The sequence below is a fragment of the Musa acuminata genome, chromosome BXJ2-3 (assembly GCF_036884655.1).
Source record: "Musa acuminata AAA Group cultivar baxijiao chromosome BXJ2-3, Cavendish_Baxijiao_AAA, whole genome shotgun sequence".
In the NCBI taxonomy this organism is placed as follows: domain Eukaryota; kingdom Viridiplantae; phylum Streptophyta; class Magnoliopsida; order Zingiberales; family Musaceae; genus Musa; species Musa acuminata.
Window position 1 is genome coordinate 35,381,011 of NC_088340.1, and position 20,946 is coordinate 35,401,956.

Below are 20,946 nucleotides of genomic sequence, written 5' to 3' on the forward strand. Positions count from 1 at the left end.
GATGTGATCCCGTGACAAACATTACCAGTACTTACATCAAAAGAACGAGGAGGATATCCTGAAGGAACTGGAGGTTGTAAATCCCTGGCACTGTTCAAAAATGGTAATGAGTGGCTTTGTGCTGGCTCAGCAGTCTGGGCTGACACAGAAGCTGGAGGGGGCATTGGGGGCAAAGGTGGCTGGTTGATTGGAACATTTAATCTTTCATGTGAACCAGACGATACTGAACCATCAACACCTCTCTGTGGGCTGTTGCTCTGATAAAGTGATGATGGAGCCAATGGTTGCACAGAGGATGGAGCAGGAGATGCATTATGTGTGTGTGATGGAAATGCTGTATGCTTCGTTGAGGGATGGATAGTAGAAACCCTTGATCCAGCATTAGGGGAGACATATTTTGATTCTTCAGATTGTTCACAGGAAGAATTTTCTGCTCCTGTGCCTCCAATGTTCTCTGAGGAAGCATTTGCATCTTGAAATACTGGAACTTCATGCCGTGAAGCTAACTGTCTAACAGGAATATTCATATGTATGCTTCCCTCTCTGGTTGCTGGAGGTGTGCTCAATGGAGAAAACCTAGAAGGATCATCTGCATCACCTTCAGTCTCCCCAACAACAAAACTTGGTGAACTTTCTCCGATGACAACAGGAGGGCACAAATTCTCATCTGGTTGAGGGAACGGTAGTCTATCATCAGATTCTGACTCCTCATCAAAGACAATATTTATCTCTTGAAGATCATCATCAAGATCCGCCTTCACATGCCGTGGTTTATCCAGCTTAACAGAATAATTAGGACTCGCATGCGTTAGATTTTTAAACTGTGATCCATCACCAACTGCTGCCAATGTGGGGTTTTGGCGCTCTTTTTGTCTTGCCATAAATTCATCTACATGAATTGATGGAGGTCTACCGCTAGTGGGCATACCACGCTGGGAAGAGCCAACAATACTTGGTCCATTACTTGCACCATCAATGTTTCTCTCCCTAGCAACATAATCATCCACATGCATGGAAGGTGGCCTGCTGGTGTTGGGCTTCCGCTGACGAAAGGTGTCCCGTCGAGTAGGCCCAGAAGGACCACTGGGCATATTCAATCCTCGAGAGAATGCACCAGATCCTACAGATTCAGGCCCAAGACTATCGCGTGCACGTTTGTTAGATCCATCTGCTAATGCCAGTTTCCTTTTAGAAGAGGATGTTGGCATCAATTGTCTATCGAGAGAAGAATCAGGACATTCCCATGTAAGCTTCTCTGCAAATTCTCCAACTGAAAAGTCATAGCCAATTTTCTCAGCATCTTGTTCAAACTTCCAAAAGTTCGACAACATAAATGCAGCTTCATCATCCACAAATGTTACAGTCAAAGATGGCATATTCTGAGAAGTGCTATCCAAAGGTTGAACAATATCAGAGGAGGCAGCTGAGGCTTCACTTAGTGTGGTGCCTTCCAGTTTTGTTGATGAACTGGAAGAATCCTGTAGGAAACCTAACATCGATTTTACTGATTCCCTAACCTGGAGAGAGAGAAGAACATTGTTTCAAATCTCAAAGTAAAAGAGAGAGAACCAGCTAAACAAAGCTATATTCATCACACCTGATACAAGGTTGGCTTCCCTACTTTTACAGTTACATTCTCATCATCATTAGTGATTCTCTGCTCCAATTTTTCAGTTATATTGTACACTTTCCTTAACTGCTCCTCTGAAGAAACTTCAGAATGATTAACATCATTTGAAAGTCCAAAGAGCCATTTCAGTATCGAGACTCCATCCAACCTAAGGAAGCATAATTACACGATTTAAAAAGTCATCTAATGTTGCATAAATATGTTAGTTAGAAATTTAAAACACTACGATGTAGAAAAACAAACAATCAATAAGCAAAAAACTAGCAAGGAAAGAAAAAGTTGAGTACCAAAAGATCAAGAACTATAACAAGAAAAAATTTGCCTTCCAAACCACCAACCCCATAATACTGTAATCAAGATCAGTAAATACCTGAAAAGTTATGCAACCGAATATAAATAAAACAGGCAAAGACAACCACAGAACCACTGAAACAGAATAGAACTAGCACTATTTTAACAATTATAATCATTCAAAACCCAAATAAAGGTCACTGGGCAGGTGTAGGACTTCAGACAAAAAGTAGAATAAATCTGCTTACAAATGTAAAAACAAGTCAAAAGTTTCGCAAGGACCTAGATTTGCAAACTAGGAGATGGGGAGTTCAACATTTTTTCTGTTATAAAAGCATAGAAAAAGATAGAGGAAGATTGGAACCAAGAATAACAGTGAAAAAATAGCTTATGCCTTATATGCACTCAAAAAGGACAAAAGTGGCCTAATTCCTATCACAATCTTTGTGGAACAACAAGAGGTTCCTTTCAAGCAATTGATGCCAAAGATTTCACAACACAAGCAACATGAAAACACAAGATAATTAAAGACGAACTAAAAGCAATTGAACTTATAGGCTATGACTATCAACATTACATTAACCAAAACTTTGAGAAAATGCTAAACCATAAATCTATTAAGAACTAGGTAGATGACCAAAGATATGATGGAAAATTTCATATGACAATGGGATTCAAAGCAGTAGTATCACAGTTAAAGATAGGGTTTTGGACCGGAGATGAAGCACAACGGCAGTGCTTTCAATCCATGAGTTTGGCAATATGTGAAAGACAGAAGATAAATGACAGGCATGTCATGAGTCTAGTGGTAATGCAACATTGATTGAATGTTTTGATGTATATGAGGTGTTCGTTGCATAAGTTTCAAAGTGTTTTAATAACTTTCAGATCTTAATAGCAACATATTATGCACCTTTAAGAGCTGAAGCTGAAGATTAGGTGGAAAATGAGGTCAGCAGATAATTTAGAAAAGAGGCCATCTCATCTCAAAGATGTTTAACAAGTCAGACATGTCTTATAACATGGCCAGTTGCACAAATAGAAGGAAGCTATATGAATTTATTCTTCTGTAGTCTCAGAAATGGCAGGCAACTCACCGTGGGAAAAATAATTGACAGTGCAAAATCATTTCTGGGAAAAATATGAGCTCCAAAATCTGACCAAATATCAAGGAAAATGAGATCAACAACTAAGATCATGAAAAGCAGTGACTGGTCCCTCATAAAGTCCTCCAAAATATTAGCCATCCATTTGAAAAAGAGGCAGGCAATATCAACAATGGTAGTGGGTTCCAACTCTTTTGGCCCTCCATCACCCTCCTTTCAGTATCAAGACAATCTAAACATTCTAAACTACATGTTCTCATTCTCTTACCTATCCAACTTAATTACAAGACTTGGCAATCTATACCACTTCATCTATAATATAGCACTTGCAATCCACTCTTTAATTTATAGATATGCCACCCCTATAAGCATGGTTTCCTAAAGCATTGTAGTTGTAGGTGTAATGGGATTGACACAAACATTAAACACCTATAGTTGCTTGTAAAATGTAAATTTTTAATTCAATCTCTATATAGTCTATATATGCACAAAACTAGGTCATAATTCCACTAATCATATGTGAAGATTTTAGTTTTATACCTGCATCCGATTACTAATCTCTATATGAACAATCCAACATGGCAGCACACGAATTGTTTGGAGAATTGACACCACTGATGGTACATCCATTCTGACTACATTGGTTGTGGTGGCCAAATGCATTAGGGTATCTCAAGAAATCAAGTTCTTAAGGCAATTTTGGATGGCAGGAAAGCATGTTATGAAGATAGATCAATTACTCTCTCTGATTAATGGTAATTGATGAGCAAGAATTATAACAGAAAAACGTGACTTCTCCCTCTGATTCAAACTCCATGAGGTCCAGAATGATGACAGCAGTGCAGACAATATTGATGACAGTGGATGGAAAATGTGTGCAGCTGGGCAATGCAAAGACAGTTCTTGGGTTCAAAGAGATGACAGAGTGCATAGCTGAAATCAAGTCAGAATTTTATCCTGATGGTAGCCTATTTACCAGAACAGATTTTTTCTTAAGCCATAACATGATGCCAACAATTGGTTCCGGTTTGCCAAAAGTGAAGCATGATACAGCTCAGAGCAGCATGATGATGATGGCAATTCTACTACTCAATATCCATCATGATACACTACATAAAACTGGATCCACATCAGCAAAGGTAGCAAGACCACTTGCCACTATCAAAATCAAACTTATAGATCAAGATACCATGACAACTGCTAATCTTATTCAGCAATGGTATACAGTTCTATTAATATCAAATGTCATGTGAGCAATATCATTCGTAATTTGTACAAAATTATAATATTAACATTCAACCATATCCTATTGCAGATCTAAAACTACCTCCCCAGGTAGCATGACATTCATGCCAGTGGTACTAAAGGCGACTAATACTAAACTATGATACAAGTCAGTGACTTGTATATTTGTGATTGTGGTTCATAGGACTTAAAACATATAGTGAATCACTACTAAAGCAGATGTACTAATTACTAAAAAGGTTAAGGTTTGAGAAGGTTTAGGCCTTTGGGGAAGGCAAAAATTAAAACCAGAAAATTTTAAAATTCATGGTTTTTAAGGGTTTGGGGGAGTCTGGAACTGGAACCAACAGGTCCAGATAGTAGCAACTTGGTGCGGGTTGACAACAATAGGTAACAATCTAACTGAAGACCAATATCAGTAGTGGACCAAGGTTTTAAACATGGTTCCAAGTTCCAACCATCTTTTTTTATTCGCCACAAGTTTATCTCGTTTGTGTAAAAATATACCTTTGTGATTTGTACATATAAATTGTTTTTTATAAAAAATTCCACCCAAATTTTAAAGAAAATTTTGCTTCAGCTAACTCCAAGCCATGTATAGGATACTTCTGTTCATACGGTTTTAACTGTCTTAAAATATCTGCAATTACTTTACATGCTGCATCAACTCACATCCTAGACCTTTCCTACATGTATAATTATAAATGACAAAGACCACACTTGAGGAGTTGAGGACAGATGCAGCTTTCAATCTTCTTATGAGTTCCTAGGAACTATATTAGTTTAAACTACACATACTGCACATTCAGGAACAATAGTTACACTTTAAAGTTTAAATGGTAAAATAAAAAAAACAGGTAAGAGTACCAAAAATAAGGACAAATTAGATTATATACTACAGGATTCAATCTAGACTGATTTAAAGAGAGCTACACAAATATGCAATCAAACTTCATAAATAAATTACGGAGCCTTGAATCAACAGACAGATATGGACTGCACAGAAAAAAAAAAAAAGCTCCATGAGCAAACTAAAAACAACACTGATTACTTCATGGCCATGATTATTTGCATTTTGCGACACTATGTGGAAACTAATAAATTTGTTTGCTTGGATATTGATAGCCTGAATGAAAATAGTAAATAAAAGAGAAACAAGCACAAAAGAAACTTACTTGTCATCCTGAACGGAGAGGCACATCGCACACAAAGACAATGTATAAAGTATTTCAACCACATCCGCCACAGTACAATTGTTGGCATCCAATGACCACAGAAGGTTTTTCAAGCAACATAGAAAAGGAGGAGAAGATCTCCAATCAACCTCATCAAAACTATTACCATCACCAGTCCTTTCATCTCGTTCTTGTTCATCAGGAACAGCAGATGAAATCTGTGAAAATAAGAATGCAAGAGCACTTCTACCGTGATTGCACGTAACTATTGCCATAAAAGTGACAAGACAAGATAGCAACTCCCTTCCAACTGGTAAAACCTGCAATCAAAAGGACAACTGATCACAGTTCAAAGATAAAAAAATTGAAATGGTTTCATGGACATCAACAAAACAAGCATATAACTGGAACTGCAAAATCTGTAAAAAGGGATTCCCTATTCAACCAACAAGATGCTCCAACTTTGAACTACCAGTGTTGTGCTTGGAACACCAACTGATCATATCAAAAGGAATTTCAAAGGCATATAAAACAAGAAATTAGCACTTGAATGACAGAAAATAAAAATTCATAGTAGATCAATGCCATAATAATCAAGTATCTAATTGAGTCAGAATCTGTTCATAAATTTGACTATTTGTCCTAAAAAATAACATTACTAGCAAAATAACTTGGGAAAAGAAGACAAATTAGATCAGATGAATTACCAAAAATAACTTTCAATGACTTTCTTTGGTCAAGCATTTTACTTAGACATACTTTATTCAGAGATAAACTCACTGCAAAAAACAAGCTATCGGCAAATTCAGTGCAATGTCAATTTAACATTATCATGACCACAGCAGTCCTTGTCAATTGATATTACATTAGCATCTTAATTTTCTAAGAGACATTTGTTCAAACTTATCAAGGTTCCTCAGCTTCATATTAACGTATTATGTTATCCCATTTTTATAAGAATCACTTCAAGTGGATGCATAAAAATTATCACTTATGCATGTGATGTCCTATAAATCAAGGATTGAAATTTCGTACCATACCAGAGTTTCGAGATTCGCTCGGTACAGTACAGCACTGTATACCGAGCGGTACACACACACACATAAGTAGAAACAAGGGCAACTGCCTCGTCACCCTTTTTGGCATGTGGGGGCCACGCGAGCAGAAAAATGAGGTGACGTCACCTCTTTTTACTGCATGGGGAGAAGGTGGGGAGAAGAAACTGTTTCCTTCTCCCCACGCTTATCGCCTTGTCACCTCATTTCTTCTGCCTGCATGGGGAGAAGAAACGCCGCCTCGACGACGCTCGGTTTCTTCTCCACGCAACGTCGCCAAAGATTCTTCTCCCCGCGCGGATGAGGAGAAATCGCCGACAACACCGAGACCTCATGGCCTCAGACAAGGAGGGAGAGCGATGTCGAATCTCCAGGTTCTCTTCTTCTCTCTCTTCTTTCTTCTCCCTCGATTAATACCACCCAGTAGCGGGTGGTGACGACTGATTTAGGGTGGTAACGGAGCATAAATAGCCCCAATCGACAGTACCGCCCGGTAGCGGGTGGTCTGCGTACCGGTCTGCTGGCGGACCAGCACGTACCGCCCGATACGGGCGATATTATTCGAAATTAAAATCCTTGCTATAAATTACTACATTCTTCATTAAATATTACTTAATGGTCTTTTAATATTTGATATGAACTCCCAATTTAACCTTAGTGTCATTTTAGAAATTATATTAACAGCATTAGTATCTCGAAATCTCTTTCATTGAATAGGCATGAATTTGAACATTGTATGCATTGACCATATAAGGTGGCATGATGTTTTCTACTAAAAATAGGAACTGCAAGCTGTGTATCATAATGGTGGCCTCAGCACAAATTCAAAAGGTACAAGACAGAGTGTTTTCGTACTTACTTCAAGGTATTATAAGACAAGCTCATTACATCAGTCCCTCTCTATTTCTCGAGTAAATGAAAAAAGGGACATGTATTAGCTACATAGAAGGTGAGAAAGATCAGGCTGCATGACCTCAGTCTCATTACACTCATTGCATTTTACCTCAGAGAAAGATAACAATAACTCGAGCAACTAGGACAGCCTTCTTCTATCTCAGTAGCAGAATGTTGAATATACAATAAATATCCAAAAATTGAAATAATAAAAAAGACATGAAGATCCTAGGCCACCAGAAAGATGGAAGAACAAAGGATCAATAGTACAATGCAGGATAAGCATGCAGTTAATTTGAAAGATATAATATGGAAAAGAAGAAATGTTCAATGTACTTGTTAGCATGGACTTAAATCTCATTGTATACCATGAAAGACTCAAGTAAATAAATAACACAATTAAATATCAACTATACCAGTTGAGATTCTATTAATTTTGGGGTGTTTTGGGCTGATAACTAATAGATTGCAGAGCAGAGACCCCTTAAACCAGTCTAAACCTTTTTAGAAATTCATTTGTATAGCAAATCTTCAAATTCCTTTGAAGCCCAAGGATGTGAGCTTCATGAAAAGCAATCCCTTGACTCACTTGGAAACACTAGGACAAGAGCATCAGTAACAAAGTGCGAGAATGAACTCAAACAGCAGAAGAAGATCGAAGAAAGAAGAAGAGGTATACATTAACCTTCTTGTCATACTCTTTTTTTCCGTCTTATCTAGTTTGCTTTCCTGATTGATTCAATTCATATACCTTCTGGTACAACTATATTAGCAACCCCATGCTATGTACTACATACCAAGGTTCGCAATTTCGTACCATACCGGCGTATCGAGCTCAATTCGATATGGTACGATACGAACGTACTGAGCGGTACACTCTAGCATACCGCTTGGTGTGTATATACATAATATATATAATATTATATATATATATATGTTAAAAAATAAAAAAAGAGCGACATCGTCTCATTTCTTCTCCCTGTGCCCCGCGTGGATAAGGAGAAGTCGCCAACGACGCCGAGGCCTCGTCGCCTCAAACGAGAAGGAGGCGACATCTCATTTACGGCATCCGGCGAGAGAGTGCGGCGATCGATCGGAATTATGGAGGGAGAGTGGTACCGGATCTCCAGGTTCTCCCTTTTCTTCTCCCTCTTTTTCTCCCTCTTCTTCCTTCTCCCTCAACTAATACCGCTCGGTAGCCAATGGTGACAGTCAAAATCGATCGTTACCGATCGATTTCGAGGGCGGAAATAGTCCCAATCGACGGTACCGCCCGGTAATAGGCAATCCGCGTACCAGTATGCTGGCAGACCGGTACGTACCGCCCGGTACGGGTGGAATCATTCAAAATTAAAATCCTTGCTACATACTGCTCCTTCATGGGTGAAGATGCAAGATAGCTAATAATACAAAAAAGAAACATAGAGTAAATTGGATCAATAGAGTAGGTCTTAAAACCACAAATAAAAGTAAGAGAATAAGAGTATGAGATTGTTCTAGAGAAGATTAAGAGTTATGTTCAATTTCAAAAGCATATCTCCATAGAACCTCAATTTGCTTATGACAACAATCCTCAAGATTTTCAATCTAGCACAAAGTTTGATTTTACGTGATTTAATTTGGGAAAGAAATGCAAATTTATAAGGATATGGTACACAAGATAGTTTAGTGTTAGTGAAAGAAAACTCCCAATTATTTGAACAAGCTCCAATATCACACTAAAATCTGGCCTTAAAACTTCTAATCAATCCTCAAAAGATGCATAACTAAAAACTGCATTCAAGTAGGCAACATTTTTATTTTCTATGACTCTTTGTAGCCAAAGTGAGAAAGAAAAAAGTTATATAAGGATGAAAAAGTAGAGAAAGAACAGAAAGAATACAAACTGAAGCTTCACTTTAATGAAAAGTTCCCTGAAAGTAGAACTTTATTTATACAATGGTACGATGAAGATGCGATTGAGCAATGAACAATATTACTGAAGATCATTCCAAACAAATTCTTTATTTAAACAGGGGTTACACACATGAATAGGCCCAAAAGTGGCAAATCTACAAATTCTTGAAGGACAAAGGAAATTGACAAGGCCATCATAGCATTGATTAGATTACACATAGAATGATGAAACAGAACTCTTGCATTATCTAAATGTTGTAAAAATCTCAATGTTGTAAAATCTCTAAAGAAACATTTCTTTTATGCTTATACTTTCATTAAAAATCCTAAATGCTAATAAAAAAAATGAACACAAAACTCCAAATTTACCTGCAGTAACTTGAGGAGTTGATGGACAACACAGGAACTTTCTTCAATGCAGATGTCATCTAACTTCCTATAGTTTAAAAGCAAATTGAGTTTATATTCATGAAAGACAAAATATACAGGATCATCAAAAAGAGAAAAAGAAAAGCACCACATATCCTGACCTCTCAGGTGATTCACTTTGTTTAACCGGGGATTGTGAACTAAAAATCAAAGCTAAAGACTTCAATACAGGAAGACTCCAGATAAGCAAGGAAACATTTCTAGGGGGGACCCTGCTTTCTAGAATCAGATTTCCATCTGTTTTAAACACAATGATATATCTCCGAAGTACTTTTCCCAATATTTTTAAAGCTCCCATGTTAAGCAATAATGCCTGAAAATTCAAAACAACTAGATCAGAATACTTTTTTCTTATAACTGCTAACAAAGTGAAACTGCAACTGAAGTCACCTTGGCATGGGGATGCTCCAACAAGCTAGCAATGAAATGAAGCAACTGATATACCTGAACAATAGATAAGGACAAATTGTTGGATGTCTTGATCAATTAAAATAAAATAAAATTGAAGTTTTACCTTAAAAATATCCATCTCTGATGGGGAGGTTTCATCGACATGATTATCTATCCAAGAAATCATTGGTTGCAAAAGGACAACTGCACATTCTGCTCTTTGAGTGGCAACGCGAATTATGAAAACCCGAAGCATATCTTGTACAACCATTAGGGCCTGTGGAAAACCAGCAATTAAACTATAAAAACTTATTTCAAGCCGGCAGAAAACTTGGAAAAGTAGTACAAGAAGGAAAAACATACAGAAAAGGCAAAATGCAGAGCAATTTGTGCAATTCGATCAAGTTGCGGTGTCAACTGAATAAGCAGCACCATTAGGTGTTCCGGCTTCAAGTACCAATTGACGTCTTTTTCTACTTGAGGACCTAATAATGTTCCAACACTTAATGTTCTAAGGGCACTCAATGGTGGCATTTCATTTTTCCACGACCAGATACCTTCATCAGGAAATAGATCACCCTTCACATGCAGATGGATTATATAAGTCAATGAATGTTAGATGACAAAAGGGGAATAATAAATTCATTGTTAGGTCAAACAGGTACAAAGGAAAAAAAAATCTAAAAATATGAGTCATATAAAGAAGCAGACCAAAAGGCAAAAGATACTGCAGGCATCCTTTGGACCCAAAGCTAGTGAAGACGTTGCCCGAACACTTTCAAGTACACATTGAAACAGACCAGGTGTCCAATCAAAGATTGGCCAGCATGCAAGTGCTGACGTAAGGAGATGACAAACAGCGCCAAAACCAAGGGTCGAGCTAGGATACGGAAAGGACAAATCTGCGGCACTTGCTGCTAGTTTCAGGCTGTAAAAGTAATGTTAAGGTTTAGAATGCCACAAGTTGCAATGGAAAAAACAATAAGACACAATGTTTACCTTATTTCTCGATGCAACTGCAAAAGGGCATTCAGTAACTTTTTGTTGCGATACTGCTCCTTAGCATCCTACAAACAAATAGATATTTTGTTTAGAAATAAATGAAACAAAAGAATTAAAATCAAATCCAAGAGCATTATAATAATTATTAGGAAAACATCTCCTGTTTCAAGCAGCATAACTGAACCAATATGAGTTCACAATGGGAAAAAAAATCTGATGCTGAGTTCATTAATGTATTCCAAAGCTTGAAATGAACAATAAAACACAAATCACAAATTATAATTAAAGTAACTTCCAGGCTTATCAAAGTTTTGGATTTAATCATCCAACTTCATATTGAAATTCAAGAGAGATGATGTCATAAGACAGTATAAAGCTCCCATGACAAGAAAGCTAGAAGGGTCTATGTGGTTTTCCCATAAGCATGTAAGTAACATCCAAGAGGCATCAACTAGTAATAAAATATGATTTGTCCAACAAACTTCATACTTGAGAAATTCAAATGATCTGGAAGCACCAAGACAGACCAGCTATCTGTAATTAGTGCATCCTCATAATAAATTTGCACAAAGTAGACCAGATGAGACATTCATGATATAAAAGTGTGTCTAATAAAATGCCTGTGCCAATTGATGCATGCCTGGTCAAGCCCGCATGAAAAGAATGGACTGCTAGCAATCTCCTGCAACCTACAGTTACATGTATAGCCAATGCCTTAACTTGCCAAGCCCTGACATAATATTGGTTCACGTGTAAAATCAACTAATAGTGGGGGCATGTGATATGAGAATGACTTGACACAGCCTATGGCCAGCAAGAGCACAAAATCCACAATGGAAATTCTCATGTATAACCTATGAGTAACACACCACTCTATCATCTTACATCTAAGAAGGGATTTAGTTGAGGCGACATTAGCAAGCATGGATTCAGACACTAGTAAGTACACACCATATTGACCAATATATGCCGATCCAACCAAGGACCAGTATTGAACCATATAGCCTGGTACTGTTTGAAATTATGTTTTCAGGTGATACCAGACAATATGGATCAGTATACCACCTTGTACACTATAACCATACCAGTCAGTAGAGTATCAAAATTGGTATCAAATCAATATTTAAATCTTTGTTAGCAAGTTACAATTTTAGAAAGAAATGTTAATATCCAAGACATTCAAAAGATCAATAAATCACAAAAAGAACAGTAGTAAGGAGGTAAGGATAGTATGATGCTAAAAAAACTCAATATAGATTCTATTAATATCATCAATACTAAATAAAAATTTAAGATATTGATACAACATTATTAAGTATCTTGGATCAATTATTCAATAAGATGGAGAGATCAATGAAAATATTATTCGTAGAGTAAAAACAGGATGGTTAAAAATTAAAATGACGAGAGACATTAAGAATCTTATGTGATCATTGGATAATTTTAAGATTAAGAAGAAAATTTTATAAGACCATCGTAAAACTAACAATGCTTTATAGATCTGAATATTGGACAGTTAAGAAACAACATATATAAAAAGTTTGTATTACTGAGATGAGAATGTTGAAATGGATGTGAGGAGTTACTAGGAAAGATAGAAAAAGAAATATTATTATTCGTGAACAAGGATTGAAATTTCATGTCGTACCAGAATTTCGAAAAATGCTCGGTACGGTACTATATATAGTTATATACTATATACCAAGCGATATAATTTGCTATACCGCTCGGTATATATATATATATATATATATATATATATATATATATATATATATATATATATATATATATATATATATATATATATATATATATATATATATATATATATATAAGAGGTAAATCGCTCGGTATACCTCTCTTCTCCCCACGCAGGGCGACATCACCTCTCTTTTCGGGCAACATCACAGAAAAAAATAAATTTGCGATGTCGCAGAAAAAAAAAATTGTGACGTCACAGAAAAAAAAAAGAAAATATTTGCGACGTCGTAGAAAAAAAAATTGCAACATCACCTCGGGCGATGTTGCATCTCTTCTCGGGCGACGTCGCAAAAAAAAAAAAAATCACTAAGGCATCGCCTCTCTTCGCCCCGCGACACCGATACTCTTCTCTCAGCATGCAGATGAGAAGTCGCCGCAGACGAGGTGAGCGGCGCCGATCTCATGTTCTCTTTTTTTTTTTCTTGTTTCTTTCTTCCCCTTCTGCCTCTTCTTTAACCTTCTCCCTCTTTCTTCTCCCTCGGTTACCATCGACTCCCTCTTTCTTCTCCCTCGGTCACCGTCGACGATAACGGCCTCAATCGACGCTACTGCTCGGTAGCGGGCGGTCCGTGTACCGGTCTGCTGATGGACCGATACATACCGCCTGGTACGAGCGTTATCATTCGGTATTGCAAATCTCGGTTTCGATAGAGGATAAAATAAGAGAAAATTGTTTAAGATAGCATGAATATATGCTCAGGAGACCTCTGGATGCGATAGTCAAAAGAGGTGAAATGATCCATATTAATGGTACGATGAGATAGAAGAAGACTTAAAAATACTTTAATAGAAACTATAAATAAAGATTTTAGTACTTTGAACTTCACTAAGCATGTGATTTTTTACACATCTCAATGGCAACAAAAGATCCATGTAGTTGGCCTTAAATAGTTGGGACATGGTCTTGTTGTTGTTGTTATTGTATTACTCAAGGTTCACTGTACCATACCGTACCGACGTTTCGACCTGGGCTCGATACGGTACGGTACCGGTGTACCGGATGGTACATCAGGGCATACCGAGCAGTACGCCCTGGTGTACCGAATATTTTTTTATTTTTCATATTGTAGCACTGTAGCGGTACCGACGATTCACATACCGATAACTTGTCGGACTGGTACGTACCGCCCGGCACAGACGGTACACTTCGGTACGACAGACCTTGGTATTACTAATTATAAGTTGAACAGATGAATGTGTTAACTAGCACTCAAAAACCCAAAAACAAAGCTATGAAAAACTTAAGAATACCAACAAAAGATAAAAATTCCAAGTGTTCAAAGAACACTAGCATGCCCATATGTCGTACGACACCCCATATTAAGATGGCAAATGGTGGTCCAACTTGTTATGTTGATAAATGCTCCTCATTAAGGATTTCAGTTTGCCAGCACAATTGTAGAGAAAAAGATGTGCCAAAATAATAAGGGACAACACAGATCTCCATGCTGGTACCATGCTAACACATGGAAATTAATTACTATGTTTATAAGAATTTCACTAAATGTAACATTGCATATTTAGCAAGACTATGAATGTATTAAAAATTATCTTACATAAAAGAACAAGTGACCTTCAAATTTGGAGAAAACTTATGACAAATTGACCAATGACAACATGTTGGAAGGAATTAGGAAGGACGCAATTTTGTAGCCTACTTGAAAAGAAGTCATAAATTTCAGTTTCCATTAAAGTATACCATAGCGTCAGAACAAGAAATAACGTGGGAGGAAAAACTTAATACACTAACTTGGATTGTGCAATTCATTGCAGTATGCAATTCAAGTCAGTTAAACATTCAAAAAAATAATCAAACAAAAAAGTCCATAAACCACAGCCAATGAAGACCTCCAACAAAGAAAATCAACATGGTTAAATTCCAAAGTATATGAAAACTCAATCTGTGAAGAAAAGCATCAATTACTTTATATTGGATACAAATTCAAGAAAGAAAGCTTCCTAGATCTTCCTACAAGTTGAGTCATGGAAGTATACATGACATGAACTTAGCACAATTACGTAGTTAGGTCCATCAGGAAAGTAATAAACACAACTTACTCGTAATTTCTCGAGAAGGTTTAACAGCAAGAGAAGGGAAGGAATCATCAGATCAATGAGGCTCTGTTCATGACTTCGTTTGCGAAGTAAATTAGTTGTAGAATTATATTCAGCTCCTTCATCAACAAGATAATCTGAAATTGAAATAAATATAATTCTAATAAACTAATTCATTTCATAAGTTTATTAGAATATAGATTATATTTGCCAAAGAAAACATCTTCGGCCCCCTAGCAAATCATATAAAAGCAAGTATGACAATAAATAAAAATTCTGGAAAACTAAAATATATAGAAAATAAATTAGTGCTACAAGTAACAAAATGTAACTAACTATACCTTAAATAGGCAATAATCAGCAACTATGTACTACATCAAACCTCAACTAAGATATGATAAAAAATGTCGCAACAGGGTGACAAGATATTCCTCTTCCAGCAAACTTCACAGGCTTTGAAGAATTGGGCTTCAGCACTAATCATTAAAAATGAATCTGAAATAGTGTTTTATCCAAATCCTAGATGAAGCCCAAACTTCTTGTTATCAATCATAACAGGGAAACGTAACAGAAGGGACACTTGCTTTACAATCAGAAATGCCGAAGCTTAAAATATAAACTAAGAGATTAAGATGAATTAAGCTAAAGACAGAAATCTCCTAGCAAGTAAAAAACCAAAGATACAAGCTAGTGAAGGATTGCTTTGCAAGTTACATACATAATTTTCCTCACCAAAACAATATTGATAGTTTTTCTCAATTTAAGTCAAAAAGAGTACAATTGTCTTACATCACGATCTTTTCCTTAAACAAATTCATTAGTAGTTGGTTTGAAGGTCAATGCTATAGCCATTTATCACACAGGACTAAAAATGATGTCCATGACAAGTTGAGTCAAATAGTTGGATGTTCTTCAAAAATACATGTAAAATATACCAAGAGAGATAAGCACACTGTTAACAAGTCAATAAAGACACTTCATAAGCTTATAAGCATAAATCCAACTTATGGTTAAAGCAAAAGATAAAAGACCTCACCATAACTATTTGACAGTCTCTCAAGCATGGATTTACAACTAACTAGAACCACATATACGAGAGTCACTGCTCCTTCTTCAAAAAGAGAAGCTGCTACAGCCTTCATCAACAAGAAGATGATAACGTGAAATAAATGTCACATGGTTACCGCAGAAAATAAAGCAAAGCAGAAATTAAATTCTTACTGAATCATCTGAAATAAACGCCAGAATACGAAATGTTGTCGTCAACTGAACCACAGAACTATTGCATAGAGTAACTCCATCAAAGTACTTATCCGAGACAAGCTTCCCGAGAAGATTATCCACAACCTGAGCATCGGAGTTGTTTGTCGAATCGCCAATGACATTCTCAACATCAATCGAGTCGGATACTAGCACACTTGATGAACTAAGATGAGCCTCCCTACCAGATGCTAAAACTGCCGCATATCGCAGAAGACCAATAGCCCCATTTCTGTGATATACAACACCAGCATCTATCCACTCTAGCAATCTCATGGGTGCATCCTTGCTATTGGTCCTTGGGGAAGCTAGGTGTAAAGCTTTGTGAAGTTCCACTGCATGTCCAATCCAAGAATTGAGGGATGATGCAGCAGAATCTGTGACCATGACTTCAAATATTTCTGCAGCTGAATGGAAGATGGCTAGACTTAACCGAGAAGTCCCTGAAGTTCAGAGTACCAACAGAATAAGTGCAGAGAAAAAACAAGAGTTAAATAGAGCTGAAACTAGTAAGGTATCCAACTCATCAGAAGCAACCAACAAAGAACATCAATACATGATCTATCATTCTTTTTACCAATTGGCTCTTTCTCTCTGTATGAACGTAGTGCATCCATCAAAACTGATATAACCTGTAACATCACAGTTATCAAAATGAAAGGGAAAAAACAATTTTTTAATTAAGGTATAAGGTGATAGGACAAATAATATGATGGTAAGGTACCTCTGGGAAATGTCCTAGAACCAACAATGCTTGACGACCAGACTCAGACCTGTATATTAGCTCTAAATTCAATACAAAATTCAAAATTTATATCCACAGAATAAGTCAATAATGTAGAACCTGGAAATGGCACAAAGCTCCCAAAGAATCCACAAAAGATCATCATACTGAGGACCAGTGTTAAGCAACCGATCAATAGCAATCCCCTATAAAGAAGTGTAACCATGGATGAGTGTCCCAGTACCACACACCATGACAAAAGAATCACAGCGTCCAAATATTCATTTTCATATGTTCCCTATGAATGGTGCTTTTTCACCTTAGACAAAAACTCAAAATAAAATAAACCTCAAACAAAATTAAAAAAAAGTTACACAGTTTCCAATTAGATAATAATTAAAATTAAAGTGATATTACTGCAGCTGAACATGGTTAGTGTGTCATCACATTGGTATACATGTGCAGATCCACGCAAAGATGCATTAATCAGAATGATATCAGGATGGCAAGTTGGCAACCTGCTTAATGTACTTATTCATCAACTAGCTATCTTTTAAACTAATGCATCTGGGGTAAAATAAATTATAGGTGCTATAAATAGTTTAATTTCTAGTTAAATCAGTTTTGCTTTGGTACAAAACTAACCACTTTAAGATGGAGCTCTATGATCATGGCAACTTCCTGTGGATGACAAATAAACCCTTTTGACAGAAAAACAGCTGCCTGTCTGAGAGTCATGCACTCTTTTTTTGTTGCTTCTTCAACATCTTGAAGAGAAAGAATCACAAGTTCGGTTGCTTCAGGATGGGTGAGTAAAAAACATAGACCTGGAAAACAAAGATGATTATTTTGATGACATCATGTTTATTGCCACGGTCAAAACATAGACGACCAAAAGAGGACCTGAACGATGAAAGAGGAGATTAAGAAGTATATATTCAACTGAATTTGCAATCTCCATAAAAATGACTGTCTTCTTGTCATTTGCTGACTGCAATGTAGGAGATGATAAAAGAGCAGCTGACAAGGGGAAAAATCCTCTATCCTGTTACAACAAAACAATACATAGCTTAAAAAATTAGTTAGAACTTGGCTTTTTAAAATTCAAACATGCATTCAAAAGTTATTATATAAATATTCTGCAACCACATCACATTTCCCAACATGAATAGTTAACAAACTTCCATGACTTCTAGCCATCATTTTTTCATCTCTATATTTCCTACATCACCATCACCTTTGTGAATGGACTCTAAGTTGAAAAAAAATAAAAGTTAATTACCTCAAGAAGAGTTAACAAGCACATGTCAATATCCGATCTAGCAAAAGTACACTTAGATGTGGTTATGCAGTCGATAGTTGCTTTGTACGACAGTAATCCTTCTGATTGCTCCAAATTGGATAACCTTCGAGCAAAAGTGAGGGGCGACGGATCTTCAACAGGCTCGTACAGATTTATCAGTTTCTGGATGAGAATTCTTGTCAGCAAAAATGTGAAATTTACAAGAGTTCCATCTACAACATTATGATGTATAGATTTAAGTTGCAACACATCATGTGTATGATAGCTGGTCAATGGCATAGTAATTGTAGTGATACATTACACAACTGACATGTTGTGCCATGTAGGCTTATTATCCAACACAGGTTAATGCCATGCCATGTAGTTTGGCACATATGTGCTCATGCATGCCTGAATTGCATCTACTGCCGCAGGTATTCACTCACTGTACTCCTTGCGGCATGTGCAACAGTACACTAGTAACAAGCAATGCAACAGTGCATATAATGGTATAACAGAGGTGCAACTCGTGCATATACTAACCATAATTTGCTTGAGATGAGAACTGGCAGTGACAAGTGATTCAATTCCATCAGCAGCGATCGCAGAATGATCAGACAGATTAGCCAAGGAAGATAACACTGCAGCCTAAAACCACAAGAAAAAGGGAATAATTCTTTGAAGGTGTATAAATAGCACAAGTCAGCAACAAAAAGTTGTACGCTAACCTCATATCTGGTAGCAATTTCATAGAAACGCAAACGGTGTAGTATATATGCTGCAAGTGCAGCAACATCATGCCGTTGCTTCCCTAGTAATAAGCTTAACAAAAAAGAATAGCCATCGCTGTTACCAACTGGAACATTCTCATCTCCACGTGGCCACCAGCCCAAAAATCCTTCACATCCAATGCCATGTCGAGTAGCACATTCAACAATGCCTAGTAACATTAATGTAATAGCAGGAGAATTCTCTTGACTTAATAACCAAACAATTTCCTCCATTCCACCATTATTGACAAAATGAAAGCAGCCCTCTCTCGAAGAGCAAAATAGAAGAGTCAAGCCCAATAGTAAAATCATGTGTTTGGTCTGACAAAAAGAAAATACATCATAACAGTGTAAGTTGATGATATTCAAAATCAAAAAGACTTGTCTAATCCAGAAATCATTTAAGCAAATGGATGTACCTGAGAAAATAACTGTAACTCAACATCTGATGTACTCTTGAAAATTTTGCATTTATTGAACATGTCAATTAGCAGTTCAGAAATAAGTGTTTCAGCTCTTTCAAAATCGGCTGAGGCTTCTGCTGACTGACTATCCACACTTTTGGAGTTACAAAGTTCAAGGGTTTCTTTTCTAGCCTGAACAAGAACATCATTTATTTTCTCCATATCCTTCTTGTGGTCAGTGACTCCAACCAGCATGTTTTGGTCCCAGTAAAATGTGTTGTTGCTACTGTCACTCCTCCCATATGACAGAACAGGTGATACAACAGTACTTACAATCTCAGAAAGTTGGTTCTCGAGATCAGTAACTTGGCAAAACTTAACAGCTAACAACAAAAATTGCTTCAGTTCAGGAGGAATGTCAAACATAGCAACTGGAAACCCTATGTATTTTAGAGAAGTCATTGACTCTTCAAACATCAACTTATTTGAACATAATGCTGGTGGAAGGTCTTCTGATTTTCCTTCTGATGGAGAATAAACAACATTTGCCAATGAATTGTCCAGATCAAATTCAATATTAAACTGTCCAAGATCTTCAGTAGTATTTCCATAAACAATAAGAGTAAGACTTCGATAGCTGCCCCTAAGAACTAAATGATTTGTAACTATAGCCTGCATCATGTGTATCAACAATACGCATAGTAAGGGATCCACTAAGAGAACCAAAAAATATTTGTAAATGACGTCAAACCGTGATATACAATTCTTGTAACAAAAACTAACAGTCTTCAACAATATCAAAAACTTCTCTCGTCAAGGAAAAAGAAAAAGGACAACATAGCAATACGAACCTCTCTTTTGTCATCTTAGATCTCTATGTGCATGAAAAAAAAGATGGCCACCAAAACTAGACTAGACTTATTAAAAATAATAGATTTAGTAGTAAGAGAATGAAGCAATGTAAAGCTGGAAGAGATCTGATCTAATTCTTCATCAGAATATTGTAACCCATTGGCCTACAAACAAGCCAATTTATTATAGTGAAGCTTTTCATTTATCATGGCCAGGAGGTCTTGGCCAGACAACAAAATAATATGTGCAAGCAATCATGTCATTTGAAGCACTGAAAGCCAAAAATGGAAAATTAAAAAAATCCCTCTTCCAAAAATTGTTCTTCTCCTACAATCAGCCTCTTCCCACCAACCTAACTAATGAAACAAGGGTGACAAGTCCAAGAACCAAAGTCCAGCATCAAGCCCAAAGTCCTCCAGCATCTAACCACTCCAGCTTCCTTTCTAACAATATTAGGTAGCAGCAAATCCACAAGTGGTGAACAAGAATAATAAAGCCCAAATGCAAAAGTTGAAAGCAAATGATTAATTATTTAGGCACTAGCTGTCTGAATCAAAACAAGTTGGAAATTATGGATTTGATTTAGCAACAAATATCAAACTTATCCTCTTCATCAGATACCTTGGACATCCTATTGGCAGTGATAATTGAGTGAAACAAAAGATTGATTCATTACAGACAGAATGATTCCAAAACAAAAACAAGAAGCCCTGAGATTGAGC

General features: G+C 36.7%; 1 protein-coding gene across 1 annotated transcript in view; it reads right to left on the reverse strand.

Annotated features, from left to right (window-relative positions):
• Positions 1 to 20,946, reverse strand: part of LOC135607917 (protein virilizer homolog) — a 28,683-nt gene that overhangs the window by 2,160 nt on the left and 5,577 nt on the right. Inside the window, exons 4-25 of the mRNA XM_065100142.1 lie at positions 19,388 to 20,044; positions 18,927 to 19,289; positions 18,742 to 18,846; positions 18,199 to 18,381; positions 17,820 to 17,961; positions 17,562 to 17,743; positions 17,037 to 17,122; positions 16,917 to 16,965; positions 16,770 to 16,824; positions 16,154 to 16,635; positions 15,969 to 16,068; positions 14,936 to 15,069; positions 11,111 to 11,178; positions 10,823 to 11,039; positions 10,475 to 10,690; positions 10,236 to 10,388; positions 10,112 to 10,165; positions 9,823 to 10,034; positions 9,662 to 9,728; positions 5,448 to 5,767; positions 1,598 to 1,778; positions 36 to 1,517 (exon numbers count right to left, since the gene is read on the reverse strand). Coding sequence (XP_064956214.1) covers positions 36 to 1,517; positions 1,598 to 1,778; positions 5,448 to 5,767; positions 9,662 to 9,728; positions 9,823 to 10,034; positions 10,112 to 10,165; positions 10,236 to 10,388; positions 10,475 to 10,690; positions 10,823 to 11,039; positions 11,111 to 11,178; positions 14,936 to 15,069; positions 15,969 to 16,068; positions 16,154 to 16,635; positions 16,770 to 16,824; positions 16,917 to 16,965; positions 17,037 to 17,122; positions 17,562 to 17,743; positions 17,820 to 17,961; positions 18,199 to 18,381; positions 18,742 to 18,846; positions 18,927 to 19,289; positions 19,388 to 20,044 — 5,508 coding nt within the window. The remainder of the gene's footprint in view (positions 1 to 35; positions 1,518 to 1,597; positions 1,779 to 5,447; positions 5,768 to 9,661; positions 9,729 to 9,822; positions 10,035 to 10,111; positions 10,166 to 10,235; positions 10,389 to 10,474; positions 10,691 to 10,822; positions 11,040 to 11,110; positions 11,179 to 14,935; positions 15,070 to 15,968; positions 16,069 to 16,153; positions 16,636 to 16,769; positions 16,825 to 16,916; positions 16,966 to 17,036; positions 17,123 to 17,561; positions 17,744 to 17,819; positions 17,962 to 18,198; positions 18,382 to 18,741; positions 18,847 to 18,926; positions 19,290 to 19,387; positions 20,045 to 20,946) is intronic.